At 39.8% G+C, this 15,788-nt stretch overlaps 1 protein-coding gene across 17 annotated transcripts in view; it reads right to left on the reverse strand.

Moving 5' to 3' along the window:
- Nucleotides 1–15,788, reverse strand: part of ERC1 (ELKS/RAB6-interacting/CAST family member 1) — a 399,699-nt gene that overhangs the window by 265,912 nt on the left and 117,999 nt on the right. For all 17 annotated transcript variants that reach the window (XR_010947412.1, XM_067756042.1, XM_067756040.1 and 14 more), the window contains one exon: nt 13,315–13,482. Coding sequence is in view for 16 of the 17 variants with exons in the window: in XM_067756042.1 (XP_067612143.1) it covers nt 13,315–13,482 (168 nt within the window). In the remaining variant the exon portion in view is untranslated. The remainder of the gene's footprint in view (nt 1–13,314; nt 13,483–15,788) is intronic.

Raw genomic sequence — 15,788 nt, forward strand, 5'->3', positions numbered from 1 at the left:
CATGTCCTTAAGTCAAGACTCTACAGCAAACAAATAGAGTATATAAAGAAGCTACTCTTTCTGACTTCCTACGGAAAACAAAGTAACAGGAGACTTAAAGAACCAATCCAGGACCACAAAAAGGGAAAACTTCCCAATTCAATTATCAGTTAGCTTCTGCTACTGATAAATCTAAACTCTAAATACCAAAACCTAGGAAACTGGAGATGCAGGCAAGGTGAAATAAAGAGAAGTTACAGAGGCATAGAAGGGGAAGGTGATAACGTCTGCGTCAGCAAATTAAACTCCAAGCTACATTACCATTTATAATCAATCAAGCAAGAAGCTGTACAATTTTAACACAGATTTTGAATGCTGCTCAGATTCAAATGCTCAATTACATTTTCCAGGTCAGTGATTTATTATAAAGATAAGAAATTTACTGTAACACAAAACTACTTTAAACCATAGGGGAGAGCCCGGGAAAGGAGAGGCCACTGCTAATCCCATTGTACTGCATGCTTGGCCATCTGCTATTGTCTCATTTCATTCTCTGAGCACAGGGCTACCCCTGTGCGTACAAATACGTATACTACCTAGAAAGCTGGAAGGCTATGGGCAGGCAGCGGTGGCCCAGTCAGAGCCAAAATCGGTCCAGAGTATGTGATTCACAATCCAGCCATTATCAAAGCTGCTACTATTTTCAGAAAACAAGGACTTTTAATGAATATTTAATACGCCAAAGTAATACATTGTTTCCTGGTATTCTCCTTAAATACTAAAATAGTTAAATATTACTTAAATTTACAATTATAAGTATTATTTGTGAGAAAAATGATAGAGAATGCAGATGCCAAGAACAAGGAAAGGATGAAAGCAGAGTTACCATCTGCTCTTCCTTATGGAATAAGTGTCTAAATCAAGAAGCAAAATAGGGACCTCCCTGGTGGTGTAGTGGTTAAGAATCCGCCTGCCAATGCAGAGGACAAGGGTTCAAGCCCCAGGAAGATCCCACGTGCCGTGGAGCAAATAAGCCCATGCACCACAACTACTGAGCCTGCATGCCACAACTACTGAAGCCCACGAGCCTAGAGCCCATGCTCCGCAACGAGAGAAGCCACTGCAATGAGAAGCCCGCGTACCGCAATGAACAGTAGTCCCCGCTCGCTGCAACTACAGAAAGCCTGCACGTAGCAATGAAGACCCAACGCAGCCAAAAATAAATAAATTTAAAAAAAAAGAAGAAGCAAAGTAGGTTAAGTGTTGCATAGAATTAAGACCTGTCTCTAGGGACTTCCCTCGTGGTCCAGTGGTAAAGAATCCGCCTTACAATGCAGGGGATGCTGGGTCGATCCCTGGTCAGGGAACTAAGATCCCACATGCCGCAGGGGCAACTAAGCCCATGCACCACAACTGCTGAGCCCGCGTGCCACAAACTATAGAGCCCACGAGCTCTGGAACCTGCGCACCACAACTACAGAGCCCATGCGCCCTGGAGCCTGCACACCACAGCTAGAGAAGAGAAAACCTGCCGCTACAACTACAGAGAAGCCCACGCGCTGCAACGAAAGACCCTGCGTGCCTCAATGAAGATCCCGCATGCTGCACCTAAGACCTGATGCAGCCAAAAGTAAATTTAATTAATTAATTAAAAAATAAAAAGACATGTCTCCAGGAAAATCTCAAGTTCCACCTGTAAGGTTATACTTCAGTATACCACCGCAGGTAAATTTCTAAAGTTTCCGATGGAAAATCTTCAGGGCCAGGGGAAAGAAATATTGAATTCTATTTATTAGTTTCCTAAATAAACTAATAGGACAATAAAGATGAGTACATTCTCTGAAAACCTTCTCATTATGTAAGAAATGGGAATAATTTTCCCAGAGACCAGGTAATATGAGAGATCATAGTAAGAAAGAAAAGGCAGGGAGAGACAGAGCTCTACCAGAAATTTTTAGGAATCCATATTACAAATGTATGAAGTCCAGAGGTGAAATTCCAGGGTGTGACCCTCTGGAAAGGACACTATTCCCCTTTTTCATTCACACCGCTCTCTCAGCTTGGGACGTCTTACCCCTTCCCCATCTGTCTAGCAAACTTTCACACACCTTTCAAGACTCGACTGCTAAGACCTCTCTTAGACTCCTTTCACACAAGGTCGAATCTGGAATGTCTTGCTTTGTGCCCACTGTACACCATTTGTATGTTAACTTCTTTAACTGCTACAACCCTGAGACTCTGAGAGCAGAAACGATCCTGTCTGTGTACTTAGCACAGTGCCAGGTGCACAGCAGAAGGCAATGTTGACTGCATGAATGAGACAGCTGAGGACGCCTGGGAAGACTGGGACGCCCACAGGAACATAAAGTGACGGTGAAACTATAAATGTACTCAGTAAAGGGGGAAAGGAGAGAAGCCACGACGATTCCAGTGTATACAAACAGACACACTGCTTAGAAAGCTAGGCCAACATGCACATGATCAAGTGGCTCACATCACTCCAAGAAGGAATTACACAGAACGACAATGAGTCCAATGGACTCAGATTTTCAAGACAGATTTCTTCTGGATGAAGAACAGAGGAGAAAATGGATTTACAAAGGAACTGTACTGTGTAGCACAGGGAACTGCTCGAGATTCTGTAATAACCGAAATGGGAAAAGAACTTGAAAAAGAATAGTTACAGGTAAATGTATAACTGAATCACTTCGCTGTACACCTGAAACTAACACAACATTGTAAATCAACTATACTCCAATATAAAATAAAAATTTTTAAAAAATAAAAAATAAATTAGACCTGCCAACAAACTGGGATTACCAAAAAAAAAAAAAAAAAAAAAATTCCTACAGACAACAAAAGGAGGTCTAAGAATTGTTTGGATAAACATATCAATCTGATAGAGTTTTCTTACAATATACCACAAAAGTCTTTTCTGGGCCTATGCAACATTTTATCACCTACATGGATGCATAAAGAATATATTCATGGGCATCCCTGGTGGCGCAGTGGTTAAGAATCCACCTGCTAATGCAGGGGACACGGGTTTGAGCCCTGGTCCGGGAAGATCCCACATGCCGCGGAGCAACTAAGCTTGTGCGCCACAACTACTGAGCCTGCGCTCTAGAGCCCGTGAGCCACAACTACTGAGCCCGCGCTCTACAGCCTGCGAGCCACAACTACTGAGCCCGCATGCTGCAACTACTAAAGCCCGCATGCCACAACTACTGAAGCCCGTGCACCTAGAGCCCGTGCTCCACAACAAGAGAAGCCACTGCAATGAGAAGCCTGTGCACAGCAACAAAGAGTAGCCCCCGCTAGCCGCAACTAGAGAAAGCCCACACGCAGCAACAGAGACCCAACACAGCCAAAAATAAATAAATAAATTTACTTTTTTAAAAAAAAAGAATATATTCATAAGGGTTGAAGGCATAAAACTGAAGGAGATAAACAGACTAAATAAATCAAGTTTCAAAAGATTCTCAAAGATTAGAATCATTGGCTGAATTTAGCAAAGTAAAATGTAATAACACCTATTATTAACACCTATTAATATATGCATGGTATATAACACTTCATGGGTTCCAAGGTGCTTTTATACACATTACATCATTTAACAACCCCCCCAAAGTAACTATTATACCCTGTCTACAGATGAGGAAACTGAGGGTTAGTGAGTTTTCCCAATACCACATTTCAGGGAGGGCCAAGAACAGAACATTAATCACCTTCTAATCATCTCTCTTGCAACTAGATTCAGAAATCCAAAGAGTACAAGCATGGAGGAAAAAGGAGTGTAGCAAAACAACTGCCGTCAGAAAACTTAATCAGCGCAAGTAAGAATGATGGGGGCTGTCAAATATAGGCTCCCAATATCTAAAAATCATCCCGCTGAAGGAGGATTACACTTGTTCAGTACGGCCCAAGTTAATCTTAACCAGCAAACACAGTAAGTAGCCAAATTCTGGTTCAAGGAAAGAGGGTCAAAACTGTCCAAGCCATTCATTCATCTTAATTGGACATATCTGACCATAAGCTGAATAAATCCATTTGCCAGACTCTGTAGGAAATTTTAATCAAACCAACAGCTGGGCTTTATCAAATGAGACTCTACATCTGCACCAGACATTGTTTCAAAACATACAAATAAACTTCTAGAGAAAGGTGGTTCTAATTTCACAATTATAAAATTAGGAATAAATTTAAAGTAAAACATAGGAAAAATTCTTTCTCAATGAAGATAGATATGTAGGTACAGAGAAGGTTTTTTCTAGGCATTTTTATTATTCATATTCAAACAAAAGGAAACATATAAAGTATATAATAAGCACCCATGTACCAGCAATGCAAATTAAACAGAAGTAAATCTGCCTCCAGGTATTTTAAATATATTTCAAATATAAATATATACCTATATGTTATGAAGTATGTTAAATTACACACAAACGCATTACCCATCGTAAGAATGAGAATTACCTAAAGATACTCATATATTCTTCCTTATCCCAACCCTATTCCCTTCCCTACCTCCAGAAGAAATAACTTTGCTGAATTTTTATCCTAAATATTCCCTTGCCCTAAAACGAAAAGAATAATATATTCCACTGTGTGACTATACCACAAATTACTAACTCAATCATTCTGTCAATAAACATATGCAAAGTGCTTCCTCAGTTCTGTTTTGGTTTTTTCCTTAATCCAAACAAGGTTACCATGAGCGTTCTTACATACATCCTGGAGTTCATCTACAGTGTATGTATCTGGCAGGGTACCCTTATGTTTAGTAAGCGCTTTCCAAAATAGTTGTACCTATTTAAAAACCCAATAGCACTGTGTGAGAAATTCAGTTGCCATATTTACCAACACCTGATACTGTGAGACTTAACTTTTGCCAACACAGCTTACAACAGTAAGTATAAAATGGTTTCTTAATCTGGTCTTATTTTACATTCCACTGATTACAGTGAGGGTACATAACTTTTCATATTTATTTGCCATGTGTGTTTCCTCTTATATAAGTTTTATTAACACGTACACAGGTTGTACAAAAACACGCATCCTGACCTAAGATACGGGTGCATGCATAAACACCAAAGCAAGCGTTTATTTCTGGGAGAGAATGGAGGGGAATACTCTCAAGAAAAGACATGCCAAAGAACTTTGACTCTGTTTGAAATTTTACTTCCCAAGTTGAGTAATTACTATTACTTATTATGTTATTCTCTATGCTTTTTGAATCTCACAAATAATTAAATTATAAAATGTAAAAAGATAATATAAATGCATGGTCAACAAGCAAGCACCCAGCGGACTTCCCTGGCTGTCCAGTGGTTAAGACTATGCTTTCCAATGCAGGAGGTACAGGTTCAATCCCTGGTCAGAGAGCTAAAATCCCACATGCCTCACGGCCAAAAAACCAAAACATCAAACAGAAGCAATACTGTAACAAATTCAATAAAGACTTTAAAAATGGTCCACATCAAAAACAAAAATCTTAAATAAAAAGGTACACTTAAAAAAAAAAACAAACAAGCAAGCACCCAGGACCACTCTTGAAAAAGTGTTCAAAGGAGTTCTTGGGGAACCAAGAACTAAATGAAATGTAAACCTTGGGAACAGGTAAGCCATGGTGCTACAAACAGTGGTAAACATTAAATTCACTTAAACACAGAAATAAAGGCTAAACAATCTGAGTCACGATTACAGAAAAGACTTTTTCCCCCTTCAAAAACCAACACAATGTAAATATGAAAAGTATTGTGGACTCAGCAAAAGACAACAAAGCTTACCAACAAAAATCAGGAAGGGGGGTTATAAACAAACTAAGTATTTTTCATAAAAAGCAGTCAAAGAAACAGAGGCAGATAAGCGAAACAGACCAGAAACAGGCCCAGATTTAAACAATTTATTTTTGGCATTTCAAATCAGGAGGAAAAAGGTAGATTATTTAATAAATATTATAATGATGACTGGCCACATATAAGAAGAAAAAGCTGAATCATTAAAGCCAATATATAAATTTTATAAAACAATTTTTAGGTATAAAGAAAAAAGAAACTTTAAATGTACCAGAAGAAAGCATCCGTGAATTACTTAAAAACCTTGGTGGGCATAAGGACTTTCTGAGCATGACCGAAAACTGAGAGGACACAGGGGAAAGGACAACTAAATTTGACACATAAATTCTAAAACAAATACCATAAAGGAAGTAAAAAAGAAAATGACAAACAAGAAAATATATTTGTAAAACATGAGGAAAGAGGCCAATGCACTTACTAGGGAACCCCTATGAATCAATAAGGGAAAAAAATAAACCATCTAATAGAAAAATGTAGAAATGACATGAATATGTAGCTTCAAAACGAAGAAAACCCTATGAAAAAATGCTCAACATGCACTCAAATTTAAATAAATACTAAGCAAGAAAGTAGATATTTTTGGAACTTCCCTGGTGGCGCAGTGTTTAAGAATCCACCTGCCAATGCAGGAGACACGGGTTCGAGCCCTGTTCTGGGAAGATCCCACATGCCGCAGAGCAACTAAGCCTGTGTGCCACAACGACTGAGCCTGCGCTCTAGAGCCCACAAGCCACAACTACTGAGGCTGCGCGCCTAGAGCCTGTGCTCCGCAACAAGAGAAGCCACCGCAATGAGAAGCCTGTGCACCTCAACGAAGAGTAGCCCCTGCTCGCTGCAACTAGAGAAAACCCACGTGCTGCAACTAGAGAAAACCCAAGCACAGCAACAAAGACCCAACGCAGCCATAAATAAATAAATAAATAAATAAATAAATGGGGGGCGGGGGGAGAGAGAGAGAGGAAGGAAGGAAGGAAGGAAGAAAGAAGATATTTTTAAATTATCTACCAGGTCAGTGGAAATTTTTAAAGGTTTGGCAACAAACGTCTGATGAAGCTGTGCAGAAACTCATCTTAATATGTAAAAGCACAAGCTTTTTAGAGAACTGGGCATCCATCAATTTTTTTTAGATGCATACAGTATCAATTCATGAATGAGGTATGTTTATGTCATTAATTGTTATGCTACTATAACAAATATATAAACAAGAAAAAAAACCTATAAATATCTACTTATACAGCTATAGGACATCAGTTAATTATGGTGCAAGTGAGACACCGAAAACCATGCAGACGTTAAAAACAATGAGATAAAGCTACGTATAAAAAGACACAAAAATATGTTTATTTTTAAACGAATAAAAAAGTATGATCCCACTTGTCTGTTTTAAAAAAGGTGTGTAATATACGTATGCCTATATATGCACAGATATTTTATAGAAGAGTATACAAATAACTATTAACAAGTTACATCTCTAAGAAGCTGCACTGAGAGGGTCAAAGGATGAGAAAAGATAAGTTCATTTCATATGTTTTTGTACTTCTTGAATTTTTTTTTACTTTGAACATATATTACTTTCATAATTTAAAACTAGCTAATTTTTTAATCCACATTGTCATTTCTTAGTGTCTTCTTTAACTGAGGTATAACTGACATGTAACATTGTGTAGTTTCAGGTGTACAACATAATGATTCAGTATTTGTACATACTGCAAAATATCACCACAATTAAGTCTAGTTAACATCTGTTACCATATATCGTTATGAAATTTCTTTTCCTGTGGTGAGAACGTCTAAGATCCACTCTCTTAGCAACTTTCAAACATGCAGTACAGTACTGTTAACTATATTTAGTCACCATGCCATACGTAACATCACCAGGACTTATTTATTTTATAACTGCAAGCTTGCACCCTTTGACCCCCTTCTTAGTGCATTAAAATCTAGGTTTTAAAACAGTTGAGTACATTTACTCAATATTTCGAATATTTCAAAACGAATATATTTCAAATATACTAGTGATTCTACATTATGCATAAAAATTAGACAAAAAAAGTTTCAGAGGCTAAACTTTTACAATGATTGTACAACTCTCTCCCCCAAAGTATACTTCAGAATTATTTTTTCTATTAAAAAAATAATTGTGGGCACACTAGAAGTTAGTAGCAAAGTTACAGCAACAATCTACAGTGGGAATAACCCAGGGATTTACAGCAAGCCAAAACATTAATACACATCGACCAAGAAAAAAAAAAAGAGTACTCAAGTGTATAACAAGTTTTGCAAAGCTAATGTGTTTCAAAGTTCCCAATTAAAAAGCAATATAAGGGGGCTTCCCTGGTGGCGCAGTGGTTGAGAGTCCGCCTTCCAGTGCAGGGTACACGGGTTCAATCCCTGGTCAGGGGAATAAGATCCCACATGCCAGGGGGCAACTAAGCCCACGCGCCTCAACTAGAGAGCCCATGTGCTGCAAACTACAGAGCCCATGTGCTCTGGAGCCCACGCGCCACAACTAGAGAGAGAAAACCCACATGCCACAACTAGAGGGAAGCCCGTGCGCCGCAACAAAAAGCTTGTGAGCCACGACAAAAGGTCCCCTATGCTGCAACTAAGACCTGACGCAGTCAAAAACAAACGAACAAACAAAAAGCAATATAGGGGAAGTTTCTACAAGCTAAACATAGTCTAACCATATATCCAGCCACCATGCTCCTAGGTATTTACCCGAATGAGTTAAAAACTTGTGCCCACACAAAACCTGTATGTGAATGTTCATAGCAGCTTTATTCATAATTGATAAAAATTGGAAGCAACCGAGATGTCCTTCTGCGGGTAATTACATAAACAAACTGCAGTACATCAGACAGCAGAATATTATTCAGCGATAAAAAGAAGTGAGTTATCAAGCCATGAAATGAAATGGAGGAATTTTAAATGCATATAGTAAGTAAAAGAAACAAGTCCTGGAAAGGGTGCATACTGTATGATTCCAAATACATGACATTCTGGAAAAGGCAAAACTATAACCAGTAAAAACATCCGTGGTAGCGAGCTGGGAGAGAGGTGAACAGGTAGAACACAGAGATCTTTAGGGCAGTGACGATACTCTGTATGACTCTGTAATGGTGGAGCCATGTCATTATACAATTCGGCAAAACCCACAGAACTGTACAAGACAAAGAGTGAAACCTACTGCAAGCTACAGACTTTAGTTAATAATAATGTACCAATATCGGTTCATCAATTTTAACAAATGTACCACACCAATGCAAGATGTTAATAAGGGGAAACTGTGGGCAGGGAATAAATGGGAAAATGCCCTAAAAATAAAGCCTGTTAACTTAAGAAGAAGAAGAAGAAAGCAATAGAGGGCATCTCAAAGGCATAGGGAAGGGAAGAGCCCAGCGGAAGGTGCTCGGCTGGGGGTTGTAGTTAACGTGGGACAAAACCAGGTGACCAGCAAGGAGGAAGGGGGAAGGGCCGCACCACGGCACACAGAGCACTCGTGTGGCCAGGGAGGGGCTGCTGGTCCCATGCTCCTCTTGGGGAACTCACAGCGAGCCATTTGTTTGTGTTCTCCACACTCACGCATTCTTCAAGTCTTGGTAACTGGAACATTTCTCTCTCCCGGCTCAGAAATGATCAGTGGAAAAGGAACCAAAACAAGTACCTCATTATGTGTCAAGATTAACCTGGGAAAACTGTGGGCTGTTGACTGAACTGCTTCTCTTAATCGGCTGGTGCTCTAGCTTTAAAAGTTCCCAGGAGACAACCTGAAACCCAGAATCTTCTCAGAACAGAAAAGAGTGGGGGAAATTCTGAATACATCATCAAACAGTAAGAGCCTCAAGCCTTTGGAAAGAGCCCAAAGGCCAAAAGCAAGACCTGTAGAGCTCTGTCCACACTGGTGGGTAACCTGATGATTATCTAACAAATTCAGCATGTGTCTACCAGAGTTCCAGAAGAGTGAGAAACCTTGGGATTCGTCTGAGTTAGAACAACCTTTGATTACAGCTGAGTCACCTCCGTGTTCTTAATACAAGTAAGACCTGGGGTCTTTTCACTGTGTCTATTCATGTGATATATGTCGCCCTCCAGTGTGAAATGGAAGGATGCCCTTGTTCTGTGGGGAAGACAACTGTGGAAGAAGGAGCTATGAGTACGGAGAGAGCCACCTAGAATGCCCCCTCCAAACCCGTCAGCAGAAGGCCTCTTCCTGGGGGCCTCTAAGAGACCCTGAATGCTGCAGAAACCCCAGAGGCTTGGGATCTGAGACCTTCCAGGAACTCAAGATCTCTCTTGCTGAGGTCCTTTCCATCATCACATGGACCAAAGTCTTCACCAAAGCCTTTGTGCTTCTCACTGTCTTCCTTACCAAGAAGCTCCACACGCCAACCAACTATCTCACTGGCTCCCTGGCCAAGACCAATATTCTTGGCTTTCATCTTGGTCATAGCCATCTGCATCACATATACCATCACCCACACCTGGAACTTTGGCCACATCCTATGTGACATCTGGCTGTCCTTTGGAATCACGTGCTGTGTGCATCTCTGCATCACTGCTGTGGACGGGTACTGGCCATCACCAACATCCTGTAGTACACTGAACGCCAGATACGCGGCCTCCACAGTCACCATCGTCTGGGCCATTTCATCTCCATCCTGTCGCTCTTCTCCCAGATCTCCTACATGATCTACTCCACAGATGGTGCCTTCTACATCCTGTCCGTGTGGCTCATCACCTTTCACACGGCCTCCTGAAGCCACCATATCACCACAGCCCAGCTCATCAGAGTTCACTCTACTCCCTCAACCCCCAGTCTCGCACTCAGCCAGCTCCCCTCTGTCAACCACCTGAAAATCAAGCTTTTGCTCATAGAATCCTGGAGCACGAGGATGTCTGCACCTCAAGAAAGGAAAGCCGTAATACGAATAATTATAGCTCTCTTGAGAACCTTTAACTGCCTCTAAACTTACTGTGTCTTTTTGTTTATTTTATGTGGATCCAAAAATTAAAGTTATTTCTATTTTATCAGCAAACAATGGTCCAGGAAACACATCACGAACATTGAGTCTAATGATGTTAGTACAGTAACTTCTACAACAAAATAAGCAGGCAGAACATAAAGGCTCTAAGCACTGAAAATGACAGTTCTAGAGGCATTATCTTAAAAGAAGCAGTAATAATCTAAACCAGTTTTGAAAGTAACTGTGCTACCTATTTGATAACTGTTTTAAGACAAATCAAAGTCTATAACATGACAAATTAGTGAGGCAGCTAGTGTACTAAAAAGAGCACAATTACCGGCCCTCTAGAGCCTACTCCACTGGCCTTCCACAGCAAAAGGCAAAGAGACTAGACAAAGCATAATACATGTTATATTTATATGATGTCCTGTAGTGTCACAAAGCTTGAACACATACCACTGTCTAATCCTCCCAACAGGGAAGTTGTTGTCATGGGAAAAGCTGCATTTTGGAATAAGACCAACCTTGTGACAAAACCTGAAGCTACCACTTTTTTAGCTAAACCGATTTGTACAGATTTGAACCTCCCTTATTATGTAATATGTCTGGGACTTTGATGGTTTGGGGCTTGTTTTTGTTTTGGGGGCAGGAAAGGGGAGCATGCGAGAACGGATACCAAGGTGTAAAAGTGTTTTATTAGTGAGTATTGAAATAACTTAATGGATTGGGACTAACACTTTTCTATTTCCTTTAAGAAATGGGAGAAGATAGTTCAGAGTATATTTTGTGAAAATTCTGTTTTAGCTGTATCTCTAAGCATGTATACCATACGTTGATACAGATTAATGTAAAATATATTTCTTATTATGTGTCATGGCCTAAAAATTTAGCCACTGATTATAACAGAGCAATCAAGATCTAAAATCCACTAGCAGAAAGTTGCAAGGATTAAACAAGATTACAGATATAAAGGGGCTAACATAAGTGCTGCCACACTATTTTTACAAACTATGATTATTCCAGGAGGATGAGGTGTTATTTCTAACTTCAAACCCCTGTTCACAGTTATGAAAAACTTTCTTTAATGTTTATCTAGTTAAAAATAAGATGTGCATTACTTTCAAACAACCTCTGGGTTCTAACCAATGTACTTGTGACTTGGCAAAATCCACCAACATACGAACGCACATCCTTTCACCCAGCAATGCTACTTTAGGTAATTTACCTAGAAATATACTTCACTTATGAATAAACCAAACATGCCCATTTTTAAAACGCAGCGTCATTTTACATAACAGCAGAAACTTTGAGCAGACTGTCCACCAGTGGAAACCTTGTAATAAACCATAGCACATCCGCACAGTGCTGTTGGTAACAATGAAGAAGCCCCGGAAGAAGTTTCAAAATACATTAATGGGAAAAAAAGGAAAGCAAAGGGAAATAAAGGAATGGTAACATCTGTGTTTAGAGAAACATTTTTGCTTTATATGGACTGTGCATAAAATGTTCATGGGAAGAACACAGAAAGAGGTAAACAGAAAAAAACAGAATACGTATCTGCCTGTGTATATGTAAACTGTGCCTGGAAGTGTATACAAGAAACCGGTAAGGGGAAGTGAGCAGTGGGGGGTAAGGTGAGAAGAACATATGTATAAAAATGTAAAACAAAGTAGCATCCACTAACAACATACTACAGTCACTTATCTAGAGTGATCAAATTTTTATGTTTACTCATTGAAAGCAAATGAAAACCAAATTAATAGAGGACAACTATTGAACATGGTCCTCTGTACACAAAAGAAAAGCTGAATTTGAGGTTTAGCAAAGAGAGTTTTATTCCTGGGCTATTGTTAGAGGTTAAAAATAAACTGGGACAATGTCAAATATTTCTGATCTATCCCCTCAGTGGAGAAGAACAATAAATACCAGTGTCTACTATAACTATTATCTCAAAGGTACCCTTTAATTTAGCTAGAAGGGGGAGGGGAAGACAATTATTAGTACTTCCCTTACTTATTACAGTGTTAGCCTCTTTCCAGTTATGATTAAGGTAAAATAGGAAAGAAAGTCTTCCTTTCCTTGACATATGTAGATTAGATGTCATTATAGTAGCATGTGTTTCTATTCAAAATTGCAGTCTTGCAAGAATCCCGGCCCACATGCTACACTAATTCATGGCCCTACAGCTGCCGTACGAGACAGAAGATTCGGAGAGGCAGAAGAATGCCCATGCAAATACTCTGGCAATTCACAAGGCACTCTTCAGAGACACCAGCATGGAAAATACTACTGAAGATACCAAACAGTGTTTACTTCGAAAGTTTAAAAACTGAACATACAGAACAGTTTTCACAATCTACCTCCTGCAGCAATGGTTTCAATTACGACCTGCAAAAATATAAACAGAGGAATGAGAGAGAAACTCTGACAGCACTTAGGTACAACTCAGTGGTAGGAATGAGGACGTGGGTCTGATGCGGGGCCCTGGGCTCAAAACACCTGCACCTCACCTTCTTCTGAAGGACATTAACTTTCCGCTCCTTCACATCCAGCATGTCCTTGAGGTCATGGATCTCTCCAGCTTGTGTCCCCTTCTCCTCAGCCATGTCCTGGATTTGTTTTGTCTTCTTATTCAGCATGGTTTCCTTCTCTTCCAAACGCAACCGCAGAGCATCCACCTAATATAACATTTTTACAAATGATTAATTGAAAAGGAACGTAATTCCTTCCAAACAGATGAGTACAGTTGCCTAAATGATACTTTTATAGTAAACTTTCATTAGAATCAAATAAAATACCACTCTAAATACAACTGTGACTATTTAGAAATGAAACCCTAAAATTTTGTGAGCACTTCCATAATAAAATAAAATTTACATCCGTTAACTTAAAGTGTAATCAAAATAAATAGATCTGAATAAAGGGGGCAAAATTGGAGAATTTATATGAAGGGGTTGAGCTTTGCTACTTCTATAAAAGTGGTATAATCTATTGTGTTTCTCAAATTTTAGAATCACATGGAGGATTTAAACAGAATGCCAGGCCAAGCCACAAGTTTCTAATTTGGCAGGGTTGGGGCTCAAGAATCAGTATTTCTAACAAGTTCCCAAGTGATGTTACGCTACTTTAGAAAATCCAAAATTAGAAAGAAAACCGTAAGTGTCACCAAACATGACACCTGCTGTATCAGAGAATACAATCTAGCTGCAGCTGACAATCCCATAATGCACTTAGAGATCTGTAAGGCAAAGCAAGGTCTACTTTCAGATGTCAAGACTAGTCAGCTAAAGCTTGGTATCCAGGTACCTTTACCACCAAAGTTTAATACCATCCATTAGATAGAACTTTAAAATAATCAGAAATCTAATATAAGTACTTATTTTTTCTTCCAGTTTTGAGATATAACTGACATACAGCACTGTGTAAGTTTAAAGTGTACAGCATAATTATTTGACTTCCATGCATCATGAAGTGATTATCACAGTAAGTTTTGTGAACATCCATTGTCTCATACAGATACAAAATTAAAGAAATAGAAAACAACCTTTTCCTCATGACGAGAACTCTTAGGATTTTCTCCCTTAATGACTTTCACATACAACACACAGCCGTGCTTATTATCTTTATCCTGTTGTGCACCGCACCCCTAGTACTTTTGTGTGTGTGTGTGTGTGTGTGTGTGTGTGTGTGTGTGTGCGGTATGCGGGCCTCTCGCTGCTGTGGCCTCTCCCGTCGTCGTGGAGCACAGGCTCCGGATGTGCAGGCTCAGCGGCCACGGGCTCACGGGCCCGGCCGCTCCGCGGCACACGGGATCCTCCCGGACCGGGGCATGAACCCGTGTCCCCTGCATTGGCAGGCGGACTCTCAACCACTGCGCCACCAGGGAAGCCCCCTAGTACTTATTTACCTGATATCTGGACGTTTGTACCTTTTGACTGTCTTCATCCAATCTTCCCTCCCCTGATCCCTCACCTCTGGTAACCACATATCTGGTCTCTTGTTCTGAGTCTGTTTGTTTGTTTTTCAAGTATAACTGACCTACAGCCCTATGTTACTTCCTGAAACACAGCAGTGTAAGTTGATGTTACTATACACCTCAAAAAGTCTATTACAATATGTCACCACACAATAATATTCCACAGTTACTGACTGTATTCCCCACACTGTACATTCCATCCCCTTGACTCATTTATTTTGTAACTGTAAGTCTGTCCCTCTTAATCTCCCTCACCTATTTCTTTCCTCTCCCCATCCTCCTCTCCTCTGGCAACTACCTGTTCTCTATATCTATAATTCTGTTTCAGTTTTGCTATGTTTGTTCATTTGCTTTTTTAGATCCCACATATATGCGAAATCACACAGTATTTGGCTTTCTCTGTCTGGCTTACTTCACTTAGCACAATGTCCTCAAGGCCCATCCATGTTGTCACAAACAGCAGGATTTCCTTCTTTCTCATGGCTGAATAATAATATACACATACACAGACAACATCTTCTTTATCCATTCATCCACTGATGGACACTTAGGTTGCTTGCATACCTTGGTTCATTAATGCTGTAATGAACATAGGGGTGTATGTATCTCTTATAATTAGTGTTTTTGTTTTCTTCAGATAAATACCCCAGAGTGAACTGCTGGATCATACAGCAGTTCTACTTTTAATTTTTTGAGGAATCTCCATACTGTTTTCCATAGTGGCTCCACCAACTCACATTCCTAAAAACAGTGCACAAGGATTCCCTTTTCTCCACAGACCACAGGCTCACCAACACTTGTTATTTGTGGTCTTTTGGATAATAGCCACTCTGACAGGTGTGAAGTGATATCTCATTGTAGTTTTGATTTGCATTTCCCTGATGATTAGTGATGTTGAGCAACTTTTCATGTGCCTGTTGGCCATCTGTGTGTCTTCTTTGGAAAAATGTCTACTCAGATCCTCTGCACATTCTTTAATCAAGTTGTTTTTTTTTTATGTTGAACTAT

This window comes from Pseudorca crassidens, chromosome 11, assembly GCF_039906515.1.
Source record: "Pseudorca crassidens isolate mPseCra1 chromosome 11, mPseCra1.hap1, whole genome shotgun sequence".
Classification (NCBI taxonomy): domain Eukaryota; kingdom Metazoa; phylum Chordata; class Mammalia; order Artiodactyla; family Delphinidae; genus Pseudorca; species Pseudorca crassidens.